Here is a 14,504-nt window from a genome sequence, read left to right as displayed (position 1 = left end):
ACTTGAGTTCAGTCCTAATCTTTCCAATTCACCCTGCCTTTTTTTTCTCCTAGTTTTAATTGCCTTTTTTTATGTTTTAACTGGATGTGAGAACTTGGCTAATGTACACTTCCCTTGAGCATGGAAGGGGCAGCCTGCGAATGCTGCTGCACCATCTCCCAGGAGATGTGGGTCAGTCTAGTATGTGAAACAGTGCCGGAGGGAAGCGTCTGACTATGAAGACAAGTGACGTGGCCTGTGCCAGTGCAGCCAGGTGTTAAGTCTTAGGTAGCTGTTAACACGTATCAGGCCAGTAATGGTGGGTGAAGCCTGGAGCTGCCTAGGAGTAAGTTACAGCAATGATTTACCTGTGTTTCTTGTCTGAAATCTCTTCCTGGCTAAACAAGACTTAAAAAAACCCTCTTCATACTGCAGTTAAATTGAGATAAAATTGTTTTTCTTCTAAGCCAAGACTGTCATCTCTACAATACATTAAAACTGCTGCTAAGGAACAGTACGTATCTTAAAGGAGTTTGCCAAGTACTGTATTAGGAGAACCTGAGTTTGGAGGAGAAATAAGTGGTGGCCTTTGTGCAAGTTTTGCTTTCTAGTGCTCTTAATCATTGGCAAAAAATAAGTATAGATATCCAGGACAACATAACTGCGGGAACTGGTCTGAAACAGATGTGAAACCAAATGCTGTGCTTAATCGTTTAAGAAGTCCTCCTGTGATAGACAAGTCATGGTTTGCTCATCATTGCAGGTGTAACTGGGCCTTGAATGCCTGCCTCTCAGCTCTGAGGCGGGTGTTCTAACACTCACTTCAGCACTAAGCATTAATGCCGTAGCATTAAGGCATGTGGCACACTCTTCCTCTAATCCAGAGATCCAGCACCCAGGCTGCCTCCCCCTATTAAATTCAGGAATCCAAAAGTGTGGATAGTCTTGGAATGAATGCAGCCAAAAATATTTATTATCTGTATTGCAATACCGAAAAAACAAATTGGTAGTGTAACACTGAAGACCAGGCACCTGGTTCTCATTTTCATCATAAATGTTCCTGCAGCGTGTAGACGTGGCTGTCCTAATAGTGCCAAGCAGTTAGGTGGTTAAATTGCACCAGGCTCTGTTCAGTGTTCCCAGTTGTCATTGTCTGTGTAGCATGCGCTGAAATAGGTAAGGATATGGTTTAATAAGGAAATAAATAGGGATAAATTTTGCCTTGCTGTCTTTTCCCGGTAATCTATTGGTTCAAGAACTCCCCGGGGTACAGGAGTCCCGGCTTCAAGTGGCTCCTTTTCAGATGGAAAGGTGAACTACTTTGCCTTTTATTGCTAGGTAATCATCCGATCTGTAGAGTTTTAAGGAAATTTCCCAAATCCTCAGACTGAACACCTTCTGCAGGACTTAGGTAAGTATTTACTGTTCCCAGCGGTTGTGGTCAGCGCAGCAGTTCTATGTGGTTCTGAATCTAAGGCTACCACTGTATCGCACTGGGAGTAACCAGGAGCTGGCACGGATGCTCTCTGCGCTACCTGTCTGCTCGGGGCTTTTGCTTCTGCCGGTTGCTGTCTGATGAGGTTTCCAGTTTGCTGTGTGGCCAGTGAAAAGGGCTGGGAGCAGGTCATGCAGTTCTCAATTTCTCCACTACACCTGCCCTGGCAAACTATCACCCGCTCTTTGACCTTCATCGTGTGAGAAAAGGGCGTAAGGTTTTGCTTAAGCCATTTTTGGAGCCTTATCTTGAGAACCAGACCTTACCTTGGGCCATATAAATAACCAGATCTTATTTTAGGCCATATAGAAATCCGGGAAGGGGGAGGGGATGGGGATGGGGATGGGGTGGATGGGGGGGTGAAGTGTTGGAAACAGGGATGCACTCATGTAGATTGGGAGCTCCAACAAAGAAAAAGGAGACAGACAAATTGGGTGGTCGGGGGAAGGGTATAAATATTGTAACTCTGAACTAAGAGGTGTGCCTCTGCTCTAAGATGCACCCGACTCAGCTGACTCGCAAATAAAAAATACTTTGCTCCGGTGACTTTGTCCTCTGCAAACCTCTGAGCGGTTGTTTCTCACGATGGGAAACCCCTCGCCAGCCTGGGGAGCAACGCGGGACCAGGCAGAGGTGCGGGGCCGGTATCTGTGGGCGGGAGGACGCTGTGCTGCGCAGCCCTGGCAGGCAGGGAGCGAGCCCCGCAGCCCAGTCCCCCTCCGAGCAGGGGGCACCCGGGGACCGGAGGGAGCAGCCCCGTCCCGCAGGGCCGCCGCAGCTCCCGGGCCCTCAGGACTCTCCGGACCAGGCTGGCACGGCCGCTGTGGGCCCCTGGCCGGCTGTGAGGGCCAGGCCCCGCGGACAGAGGCCGGTGCTGGGCCGGGGCGCGGCCTCGCCCGCCGCCCCCAGGCTCGGGTGCCCGCGGCGAGCCCGGGCCCCTGGCTGGCAGCGGGGCCTCGCCCCCCGGACTACAACTCCCAGCGCTCCGCGGCGCGGCCCTCCGGCGGTGGCCGAGGAAACGAAAGCTGTCCCAGGAGCCGACTTCACCTTCAGGCCGCAGCATGAACGGCAGCGTGGCGGGCGGCGGCGGCTTCTGCGAGGAGGTTATCAGCCTCACCCGCAGACCCTCAGGTAAGGCGGGGGCGGCCGCCCCTCGCCGGGCTCTCGGCGCCTCCCGGGCCGGGACAGCCGCGCCGAGGCCTGCGCAGCCCCCGGCCGGATGGGGAGGCCGGAGCGGTGGCAGGGGTCCTGAGCGGGCGCTGGGAGGGGGGCGGCGGAGGGTCCCAGTGGTGAGCACCGGGCCGCAACTCTGAGGTTCAGGGCGGCCTTTCCTGCCGCCGTGTGCCCGTGGAAATCGCCCGTGACCTGCGTGTGGGTCGGGCTTCGTCTCCTGCGAGAGCAGCAGCCGGAGTCTCGGGTGCAACAACTCCCCTCTGGATTTCCGGGGAGCTGCCGCCTCTGGTGCAGCTCCTGCTGCCTTCCAGCGAGGTGGCCGGTGCTCAGCCCTCGGCCGTGTTGGGTACCCCGAAAGTAGGGGGCGTTTTGGAAAAAAAAGTGAAGTCAGAGCGGCTGTAACCTGTGCTGTCAGGGTCACTAATTCTGTGGTGGTTGTTCGAGGTGCTGTTAGAGGGGCTCAGGGTGACGAGTGAGAGGGGCACTGGCTGCGAGGGAAGGGGAACAGGGTGGGCAGTGTGGCGGATTTTTGGCTTTACTTCATCCCTTTCACAGCAGCGAGTGTTGTCATGGCAGCCTGCAGATGCCTCTCCGCCCTCGTATTTGTCCAGAGTTTGTGATGCCGTTGAAATTGCACTTCCAGAACTGCGGCGAGTTAGCGCCACACGTATGGCTCTGGAGCAGAATTCTGGCCCCCGAGAACCACAGGCTCCGGGGAGGTTTTGGAGCTAGAGCTATACTTTGGTGCACAAGCACTTGTCTTTAATTAAAACGAGCATGAAAGAAAATGTGGCGGCTCTTCTGTCCACACAACTGCTGGGTGCGGCTGCTGGCTGGCCTTGGCTCCATGGGCCCCCCAGGGACCTGCAGCACCCGCGTCGTTGGCGTGTGTGCCGTTTTGCTTTCTCCAGGGTGGAGGTTATTCCTGTGCGGGGCTGGGGTCGGTCCTGGCACCCGTGCCAGCGACTGCAATCTAAAAGGTGAGCCCCTGACTTCCCTGCTTGATGGAGTGGCCACTGGCCTGAAAGCTGCGTAGCCCTGCCAGCACAGCCATGAACTCAGACTGATGAAGCCTTGCTTGTCAGTGAAAATTATTTGCTAAATGAAACTAGTTCTGATGGGAAAGTTGTTCCCATACATTTGTGAACCTAAAATTTTGAGAGAGGTGGAAGGGAACGTTGAAGGGCAGAGTTGAGAGGTCTTGAACGTGGCCACGGCAATTTAAATCTGGTTACCACGAGCATTTGTCCTGTCATTAAGATGGACTGTGTATTTTTAGTTAGGTTTCTAACTATATCCCTTGATTTGAAGGTCCTGCAGCCTCTTACGACCTTGATGCATTTACCGTGTGAATTATTATTCATTTCTGTGGAAGGAACAAAATGCTATTATCTGTAAAGCACAGTGTTAATCCCGTACTCTCTCTAATTGGAGTTTTGACTGCAACTTTTTACAATAGATCTGATGCTAAACATCTCTGGCAAAAGTTTGCTGAGGAGGTGAATGTATTTACAGTGGCAAAACAGTGTCTGTTTGTCTCTTTTTCAAATTTCCTTCTGAGGTACTATGCTGAAATTAGGCAGAAAAATCTGGTTTTATGGAAAACTAAATAACTTAGTTGGTTCAATTTGCAATATTCAATCTCTCTTTTTCTAATCCTGCCAGTCATGTTTTTTAAAAATGTCTTTTTGAGGGACTTCTTACGTTTCAGGGGGGTAAATGAGGCATATGGATGTCTGCAGCCTCTCAGGACGTATCAGAAGTTTAGCCCAGAGCCTGCTTTTAAAACTCTGCCATTCCACTTCTGGTGCCTTGTAGGGAAGGGATTTAGTGCCGTGTGCTCTCTTCTTCCCCTTGCTCCTTTTCTCTCGGTTATGCTGTGTCTCCTTCTGTGGCTGCATGAGCTGGAAGGGGAGAATGGCAGAGAGCTGAAGGAATGACAGGGAAGATATTTTTAGCCAGAGTGGAAGTTTAAGTGCTGGAAGGGAGAGAGACAGTGAAAAAGCCCTGTGAATACTTAACTTGGTCTAGCAAGAGCTGCTGCCTCATTTGTTACGAAGATCTGCTCCTATCTCATATTGCCTCTGCTGATGAAAGCTGTGACTTGAGTATTTTTCCAATCGTCAGTGAAAACTTGCAAAATATATACTTTTTCAGATATATGTCTATTTGGGGATTTTTATGTATTTGAGAGAGAATCAATGTACTCTGAAACTCTGATTCCTTCTTTCTGGCTTTTTAATAAATGTTGATTAAACCTTCTACTTTCTTTAATATTGATACCCCCTGTTCCCAGGTTATTGATTTCATGGCACATAATTTTGGGGTTTGTGGATATATATATATTTATAGATATATATATATTTTATTTTTTCCTAAATTTCTATCAAAAGATGTGTTATTGCGCACAACTATCCCTTCTCGGAATAGATATTAGTCTAGCTGAAATGTCAGTGTTTCTTCATCCTGCTCCTGCTTCCATCTTGCTTGTTTGTCTGAAGCTGCCAGGAAGGGGAGGGAAAAAAAAAGAGGTGTGGCAAGATTGCTGTTAATATTTCTTTACTTCTCAGATGTAGATGCACACTTAAAATGGCATGACTCATCTTGTACGTCCTTTGATCTCCTATTACTGATTTAAAATGCTGCTTCCCAGCAGGCACAAGGTGGTTTTGCTTTCATTTGCAAGTCTCCTTCTCAAAGTTTCTAGTCTCAACTTTAAGAGAAAGTAAGGAAGAAAGAGAAAATAAATAAATCAGCCTGGCTGAATGTGGGGAGAATTTGCCTTCAGCTGTTCTTGACAATATGTTTTGGATGACTGGTTTGTGTTAGGAAAAAAAAGGTTGTTGGTTTTTTTTTTTTAATTTCCATTTAATTTGATTGTATATTTCCTTTTTTTTTTCTTTTTTTTTTCCTTGACTTTTCTTTCTTTTTTCATCACAAGCCTCTCTTAGGGAATCTTTCCCATTTCTTGCCTTTGCTGCATGTGCAGTGGGGAATGTGCTCTCGTAACCTGTGGTTTCCCAGATTTTAAAGTCAATTTGTTCTTCTAGATTTTGGTGAACCAAGAAGTCTTAATCTTCAACTGCACTTTAATCCAGCAGCTGGTTCCACCTAGAGATCTGTAATCGAGGCTTACTTTAAACATATGGAACATGACAAAAATGTGAAGTGGACCTCAGTTCTGTTTAATATATGTGTATCCCCTTTTGTTTTGCTTTTAATCAGATAACTTTGTCTTTATTTCCTGTCGTGTTTTGAATTCCTGAAACAGAACAGAGTGACTACATACAATTCGAAGTAGCTGAATATGAGCTAACCTTATTCCTGGAGGCGAAGGACGCCAGTTCCAGCTCCTTAGATGTGGAAGGGGAGCCTTCCAAGCTCTAGGTGCCCTCGAGCTGGTAGCTCCTCTTGCCTGTTTCCTTATCCATCAACAGGGTCTAATGCTCCTTTCCTGACTCTGTTTCCTAGCTCATGAAACGCTTGTCAGGTATGATTTCTTGTTGCTCAAAGGTAATGATTTACTATAGTCTCCTGTGAAATGCAAAATGCTTTCTTTTCCTTTCATGCTGAAGAGGCGTATTCCTGCCGAAGGCTGAATCAGCATCTTGGAAATGATGGCATGTCCCTCAGTATTCCCCAACACCCACCTGAAAAACGGCTCTTGGATGCCGCATGGAATGAAGCATCTGGGCCCTCACGCATTCAGGGTCTCTCCTCTGCTTTCAGGATGAGTTTCATGAGAATAACTTTTCTAGACAGTGGTGGTTAGAAAGGATGATGCAGATGCGTGTGCAGGATAGTGGAGAAAACAGGACAACAACAGCAATCATATCTGAAGCTTTGAGCTTTTTCTCACCAGCTTTCTCTTTGGCTTACCTTAGGGCTGGGCTTCAACATTGTTGGTGGGACAGATCAGCAGTACATTTCCAATGACAGCAGCATCTATGTCAGCCGGATCAAAAAGGATGGTGCAGCTTACCTTGATGGCCGATTACAAGAAGGAGATAAAATTTTATCGGTAAGCCCTTTCTTCTGTTGCCCCGTGTGTTCTTAAAGTGTTGTGAACAGGGATCTGATAGGAGATGCCTATTTGCCATCACAGTGCACAGAGAGGAAGGATGTGATGAATGCAATAAGATGATGTTGAGGAGACTCTGTGGAAGAGCTGTCTTGGGAGTCTGGGGACAGCTTGTGCACCAGGGAGATGAGAGACTCTGCACATGGGCCTATCTCTTCTGCCTTCTTGATTTGTTCTCAGAAGCACTCCTTAGCGTATTTCCCCTGTGACTTGCTCCCTAAGTTTTTAGAATCCATCAGACCTTCTCTTGCTCACAGTGGATCATCATTTACACACGTGAAAAAAAGGAATCGGTTTTCCACCTCTAAGCTTCTGTTTTTTGACTGGTAGTTAGTGATTACTGATCCTTTTAGGGAGATTTTTAGGCTATAAAACTTGTCAGCCATAAAATTCTTCATTGCAGCTCATCAGGAATAACACAGGCTGCTTCTCCTTTTAGAAAAATGTTTTAAAGTGACTGAGGTTCAGTCTCCCTGGTTCTTCACACGGTTGGCAATCATACAAGACAATATGCTTTAAAAAGTTGTGAGAGAAGAAGTAGCCTCTCCTAATTTTATTTTATACTTGCTTATTATGTTCCACATGTAATCTTTTTAGCCTCTATAGAGTACCTTGTAGTAGCTGGAGCCTATTATTGATCCAGAAAATGATATTAAGTTAAACTGCAGAATATTATCCTTTCTTTTCTTGACAGTATAATATTTACTTGAGTTTGGGGAGTCTGAGTATCAAGAGAAGGGAGGCAGTGGATGTGATCTTCGGGGATATAAATAGGGGTAATGGGGATGAAACAGAAAAATGAGGATGAATGTCGTTAATTAGTGAATGAAGTCAAGTATATTATAAAACCTTCTGCCGTGCGAAGTTGTTTTAAGTTAAGAAAAATCCTAACTTTCAAGTGGATGCCAATATGTATGCAAGTCTTGTTTTGTTTTGTTACATCAATATGCTTTTAAATGTGTGTTGACAAGACACTTTCCAACAGAAAATTTTCAAAGGTAGACCAGTAGAGGGAACAATGTGGGAAAGATACTCATAATAATAATAATTTTGCTGTAGCTGCTCTTTTATTTTCATTAGCTGTTAGTGTTAAGTCTTTGATTTGTTTCCAGTAAAGCAACAGCATAAGAAGCTAATATTGACAAAACTGTCTTCTTATAATCTGGTTTTGGTTCTAGTTAGTTTTTTTCAGTATCTCTGTTTTTTGGCTTAGACTTTCTCATGTTACCTCTCAACATAAAAATGCATTTATAATATGAATGGATGAATATGGATCTTGGCTGATTCCAGTATCATGCCCCAAATGTAGAATTTTGTGAAAGAGGAAGATTTTTATCTTCTATCCTTCCCATATTAGCTTGCATCGTTAAAAATTTGCTTTTTGGTCATCAGCAACTGGTTTTCCTTTTCCTTTTGTGCTAGGTCAATGGCAGAGACTTGAAGGATTTGCGGCACAAGGATGCTGTGGAACTGTTCAGGAATGCAGGCTATGACGTATCTCTGAAAATTCAGCGCAGGGTATGTTTTACCTGTTTCTTAGGGTTACTCCTGGCTCAGTTTAGACTGGTTTCTATGATTGATAGCTCTCTGTTTCATGACGGAGAAAAATACCATGTCCCGGTGCTCAGTGTGAATTATGCAGATGAAGATTTTGTTTGAACTGTGGCCATCTGTAGTTGACCATGGCTGTAATCATCTGTGCATTACTTGTTTGTAACAGTGTCAGTGAAGAGCTGAGTTTGGAGAAGTCCCCAGGTCTTTGTTTTGGTGGAGTATGGTGTGTTTTCTCACAGATCTCCTTTCTCAGAGGCAAAGCTTTATCTGTGAAGACAGAGTCTCAAGTTCTCCAGTTTTGTTTCAGAGGCCAGAGTCTTACTGGGGACAGAACTCCCCTGTTGTTTCAGAGGTCATCACTCATGTTAGTGTCAAGATGTGTGTGCAGCCTAGCACAAAAGAACAAATGTGCCCTGCTGTGTAGTGGCACCATTTTGGGTATAGAAAGAGAGGAATCCTTAATCCACTGTTGTCATCTGGACATCCCTGGCTAGCATAGAAGTTGACAAAGGAAGTACTGATCAGCCTGAAGCATGCTGATGTGGGGAGGAGGGTTGAGGCCCCTTTTCTGCTGCTTTAGTAAGGGAGTAAATCTTCTGGACCAATGTACAGAGCAGTTAAGAAGAACAGAGAGAATTAGTGATGCCCTTTTCCTGGTAAAGACAGTAGGAAGGGGTGTGGTGGGAAGTGCATCAAGGGATGGCTGGATGTACGTGTCATTGCTTCTGCTGCATGAGACCTACTCTGCTCCAGCTGTTAGAGTCTGTAGTTTACAGAGTGGCAGAGAAACATGAGGGTGCCTGGTAGTGACTGGGTACCCTGCAGTAAAGCTCTCAGTCCATCCAAAGCCGTTCTAGCCCTTCCATTTGCAGATTGTACAGGCACCTGGGGAAATCATCTTGCGCATCCCTACAGAACCACCCCGTCCTGACACAGAACTGGAGGCTTTCCGGTGATGGGCTCTGACACAAATACTTTTTTTTTGCCTTGTAGTTGCAGCCACAGAATGGCCCTGTGGGTCATCAAGGTCATGGAGAATCAGGTGGGCTTCCTCTAGCAGCCATTCTTGTGCCAGGCCTGGCACTTGCTGCAGCAGCGGTCTGGATCTTCCTGAGGTATCGACAGCGGATGTGAAGAGTTCACGTTTTGGATATCACTGTGTATTTTAAACAGCTATGATGTAATTTAAAGATAGAGAATCAACGATCTTATCACAGACTGTTGTCAAAAAGGATCATTGCCTATCATAAAGCTGCTGCTGATGTTCTTTATATATTGATTTTGTTGCAGGCTGGACAGAAGCAGAAAGGAAAAGAGGAAGGGAGATGACTATGTTAATATATAGAGTGGGATAGCTCTGTTTTTGACTAATCTGAGGAGGTTTTGCCATCCCCCTCTGTTTTGCACCATGAACTTTCAAACACACTCATCTATTCCATGTTTTAAGATGTGACTTTTGGTTAAAGGGGTTGGGGGTTAGGGTGGTTTTAAATCACAGACATTTGCTAGAGTCTTTGCCTTGTTTCCACTGAATTTTTCTTGAAACTAATGATCCCTGTCTGGACCATGGATAAAGAGAAGCAATGTGGAGGGTATATTATTTTTGCATTGAATTTCTGTTGGTTGTTGCTAAATAAATGCCTTAAGAAAAATGTATAAAATCTAATCTGTGGTTTCACAGGTAAAATCATGAGTATAGCTACTGTTTTAACAGTAATATGCAGTATTGGTGAGGTATTCTAGCAGTTCTGGAAAGACAAAAGACAGTCTGCTGCTAGAAAAAAGACTTGGATTTTCAGAATGACTACTCATTCTTGGGTCAGAGTTATAAGAGAAAGCTTTCCACAAAATGCTAGCATACCAGAGAGAGAGAGGCAGACAATTGAATCACAAGGATAAGCAGTGACAAGAGATTTGGGCATGCTGAGGCTGCGGAAGAGTCTTTAAATTAGTAATGAAGCAATAGTCCCTCCATCCGTGGGTTGAAGTCTGCATCTCTCAGGTTAAAGGTCTGTTTTGGGGGTTATTTTTTTGCATGAGGAATACTTCAGATAAAAGTTTTCTGTAGCATCTAACTTGCTCCCTGCAGTCAGAAGATGTTACGATGGTTGAAAGGGGGAAGCCGAGAGCAGGCTGGGATCATCCTGGCTATTGCTTGTTTGTGAAGACTGATGTGACATTCAGGAGATAGACTGGCAGGTATAAGCCAGAGTAAGGCTTAAAACCAAAGGGAGAGACCCTTGCTTTGGAAAGCATGTTGCTGAATTTACCTGCAGGGTCTCATCTCCTCCCGATTATTTGAATGGTTTTAATCACCCCCGCTGACATGAGCTCTGTGTGGTCAGAACTATTTCTTTTGTCTTCAAGAAATCAATGTTTTTTAATGTTTTTGTAAAAGAAAAGCAAAATACATGGTCTGGTCTGTATGATGCCAAAAAAAATCACATATGCAATATATGTATTCAAACAAAGAAAAACTGGTGTTTCAGTGCTTTACTTATCGCTGTTCTTTATTACTCTGTAGAGCACACACGTGTGTATTAAGACAAATGATTAGAACTTGATGCTGTTGTATCACAGCCATCAGAATAAAGACGTAGACAGTAAGAAAAGGTCTGTCTGGGACAAACCTCTTGTTAGCCCCTGGCCGAGGGAGTGTGTGGAACAGGCTAGGAGGATGAGGAATTACAGGAGGAGGTGGTTGGTTTTACTCATTTTCCATTGAAGTAAGCAGAGAAAGCAAAGCCTTTGGGTTTGTGGGGTTTTCTGTTTGGTTGGTTTTTTTACCTTTCGGCTTTGGGATTTTGATACTGTTCTGAAATTGCCATCTGTGCTGCAGGCAGTTTATTATGGGGGCAGGGTTATATCCAATGCCCTGATAATTGATGTGACTTACTGAGCAAGAAAAGGCCCTTCTGGTGCATTCTGTACCTTTAGATTTCCTTTCACAGTTACTGAATAAATTTAATACCATGGCATTAACTCAGTGGCTTTTCCAGATGTTAAAATGGTAGTTTTTACTCAGGATTTAAACCACGCAGTCTAACCCCCAGGAACACCTTTCTGTATCTGCTGCCTTCAAGCCAGTGCCCGAGGAGTACTGAACGATCCTTTTTCCCATCTCCAGCCACTTCTTGTCCCATTTATTGACAAAATCCTTCTGGAAAATACACCTCAATCCCAAAATCTCCTGTGAACTGTAGCTCCTATTACCTTCTCTTAGCAGCTGGACCATGTCTCCTAAACTTTGTGTTTTCCAAAGTCTTCTCCACCATGTGGTTTCTGTAGCTTTGAGTTTGATCTTTACCCTGAACACTGCATATAAATTTTCTGTCATTGCAGAAGAAATGAATTAAAAAAACATCTAATGAGGACAGCTTGTAAATGCAAGTGATCAGAGGGAGTTTTCATTTTTGTTACAACTTAAACCTCCGGGGTTTGAAAAAAAGTTAAGTTGAAATCTTGAAGACGAATATAAAAAGCATTCTAACTGTGTAATTTATAAATTTGCTGGTTTGTTTGTTTTTTTTTAAGTAACTCATTTACCATTAATACTTCGGGCAGCTGAAACCATAAATCCCCATGTTTCTCTACCATTCTCATCTGTTCCCTCAACCTTATTGTGAACTTACTGACCTGCTGAGGGCTGGATTTTCATATCCATAGTTTAAAGACAAATCCATCTTGTTTGACTTCCTGTATATTCCAGGCATTTGTGTCTCACAGGGTCTCCTGAATTGTGCATGGTAATAATATGTAGTTGACTTAGGCATAACAGTGAGAGAGAGCAGCCAGACTTGATCTGAAGATTGGAAGGTGCACTACTGGCATTTTTTAATTAGAACAAACAAGAAAGGAGCGTGTGGGAGGGAAAGGTGCCTTGCTTTCAGTTTGCCTTTAGGTTCCAATGACTGGTTTGTTAGGTTGTTCTGTGCTAGATTAAAGAGGCCTCTAATAACTGATAGTCCCTCCCTGTGAGGGGATTTGTGTGTAGTAATTGCCTTACCTCTCAATTATTTTTAAGAAATGAAGCCAACTGAGCCCTTTAAGATTCTCAGTGTAAGATACTTTCTCTCTTGGGGTAGTTTCTGTGGCTTCCTGCAGCCTTTCCCGTGTTTCTGTATTGCTTTGTAAAATGCAAACACCCCAGCCACATACAGAGTCTCACTATTGAGCGTACCAATGCCACATACTATAAGTTTTCCATGTCATTTTTATCTGCAAACCATTAAATTTTTTTTTTTATGAAGGTGCAGACACCTGCAAAGCAAATTTAAACCAACACCTAAGAGCTAGCTTTGATTAAATAACTTTTATGAGTCACTTAGAAGTGGTACATAGCTTTCCCCTTTTTCGTTTGCTTTCTCAAGTGCCCTAAGGAATCTGTAAACCACAGAATAAACACCATTGCCACATGAGAGGTAAATTTTCTTAATTTCAGCTTGCACATCAAAAGAGCAATCCCTTTTGGTCATAGTGTGACACTAGGAACTTGTGTTAAGTGTCTGTAAATTTTGACTCCTAAATCCTTGCCCATCCCGGATATGACTTGCATGGTGTGGGTGAAGGTGTTTGACTTTGGATTTTGTTGGATGACTGCATCTCCTGTTTGCATTGGCTGTGCGCACTGGCAGGCCCACATGATGTTCTCTCTGCCTTGTCTGCTGTATTATTTGGCAGTCCACTCTCTTTAGCAGCACTGGTTTTGTCTTCTGCCAGGTCATTGGTGAAAATACTGCATGGAGTTTGGAAGAGAGGCAACTTCCCATCATGGTTATGATCTTTCAGTAACCGTTGCTATCTCCTGATTATTGGATTCTTTGTCTGTTTAATGGATGCATTTTGATAATGTATAGCATTGACTTTTAAAAAATACGTGTATCGGCATGTTGCATAGTAGGTTACATCTGAGTGGTCAGTAAGCTTCCCCTGTTCTCTTGCTGGCAGAAGCTGATACAAGGGTAATAATTAGGTCAGGTGAGCTTTATGAGCCAGTCTCCCTCCCATCCTCTTTCCTAATTTATTGATGTGGTTTTTACCTCTGGAAGTCATTTTCCTGTACTCAAGTTGAAGGAAAGAGCAGGTAACTTATGGGAAAGTGTCCCACGGGCTGGGGGTCAAAGGGAAAGACCTGGAAAAGTCTGAAGGAGGGCCTTAACTATACCCTTGTCCTCAGGGTTTTCCTCATGACTAGCTTTAGGCAGACTCACGCTGCATCTGTGCTGCCATGCTTGGTATGTGTCCTCTCTGGCGCTCTGCACTGTCTCTCCCCACGTGCAACTGAGGGAGACTCCAGGACTTTCAAAGCTTCCTTGAAGGGGGATCCACGTACAATGATTCTCATACACTGGCTTAAATGAAGAGTGATGCTGTGTGGGGTCAAAAGTCTTTGTGAAATTTGAAAGCTTCTGTCCTTGCTGCTGCCACTGTAACTAATCACAGGCAAGCTTCACTGTAGAGTGAACTGTGTATCTCTTACCTGGCTGCCAAAACCAGCTCTCCTAGGCTGGCACTCTTATTAAGGAAAAAAAAAAAAACTATGCTAAGTACGCAGGGTAATTACTCAAAGTGGCATGTGAATGACTAGAGACCATTTACCAAACTTTCATGCTTGTGTTTGTGCCCAAGTCTTCCAGCCATGTTTCCCTTTGGTAAAATTCTCTTCCCTCTCATCCCTCTTGACTGCCTCTCAGCAGCCTAGCATTTGTGCCTGGCTTGCATTTTTTGCTGTGACACAAAAGCAATTGTCATAGAAAAATTGCTGGTTTTGCTCTATGTCAGCAGATACTGATACCTGTTAATTCAGCTGTGTCCCCTTAGTTGCTCTGAATTAGCTATTGAGCTTGGTGTTACTTATTCCTTTTCTCTTCCCTTTGGAAATGAATGTTGGCACTTAGTTCTGCGACTGCCCTCGTTCTGGCTGGTTTGTCAAGTGCTGGAGGACAGATCACGAGAACACCAAGTACAAGCGTATTCTCCTCTGAGGTAGTGGAGGCTGGACAGTTAGAGCAGTAACAGGCTCTGATCAGCTCTGAACTGAGCCCAGAGAAGCCCTAAGAACTTCACTCTGTGATTATGTGGACACTAGAAGGTCTTGCTGAATATCAATATGTTAAGCAGGATATTCCAGTCTCTACAGTAATAAGGACTGGATTCCAGTTTGGGAATGCCTCTCAAGACCTGTGTTGATGTAATGACAAGTCCCAGCTCCAGGCCTGCCCT

At 44.6% G+C, this 14,504-nt stretch overlaps 1 protein-coding gene across 3 annotated transcripts; it reads left to right on the top strand.

Moving 5' to 3' along the window:
* The first annotated feature begins 2,205 nt into the window (after window positions 1–2,205).
* Window positions 2,206–9,548, top strand: SYNJ2BP (synaptojanin 2 binding protein). 3 transcript variants are annotated; one of them, XM_086750130.1, is made up of 4 exons: window positions 2,206–2,605; window positions 6,532–6,668; window positions 8,151–8,246; window positions 9,276–9,548. In XM_086750130.1, exons 1-4 carry the CDS (start codon window positions 2,536–2,538, stop codon window positions 9,414–9,416), a joined length of 444 nt encoding a protein of 147 aa, XP_086606256.1. In that variant the 5' UTR covers window positions 2,206–2,535; the 3' UTR covers window positions 9,417–9,548. The 3 variants fall into 3 exon arrangements, with proteins under 3 accessions (XP_086606256.1, XP_086606255.1, XP_086606257.1); XM_086750129.1 differs by lacking the exon at window positions 2,206–2,605 and adding an exon at window positions 3,176–3,627; XM_086750131.1 differs by lacking the exon at window positions 2,206–2,605 and adding an exon at window positions 3,636–6,137.
* The last annotated feature ends 4,956 nt before the right edge of the window (window positions 9,549–14,504 follow it).

This window comes from Chlamydotis macqueenii, chromosome 5 (genome assembly GCF_036417535.1).
Source record: "Chlamydotis macqueenii isolate bChlMac1 chromosome 5, bChlMac1.mat, whole genome shotgun sequence".
NCBI classification, from domain to species: domain Eukaryota; kingdom Metazoa; phylum Chordata; class Aves; order Otidiformes; family Otididae; genus Chlamydotis; species Chlamydotis macqueenii.
Note: the sequence above shows the minus strand (reverse complement) of the source record. Positions and strands in the feature narration are given on the sequence as shown.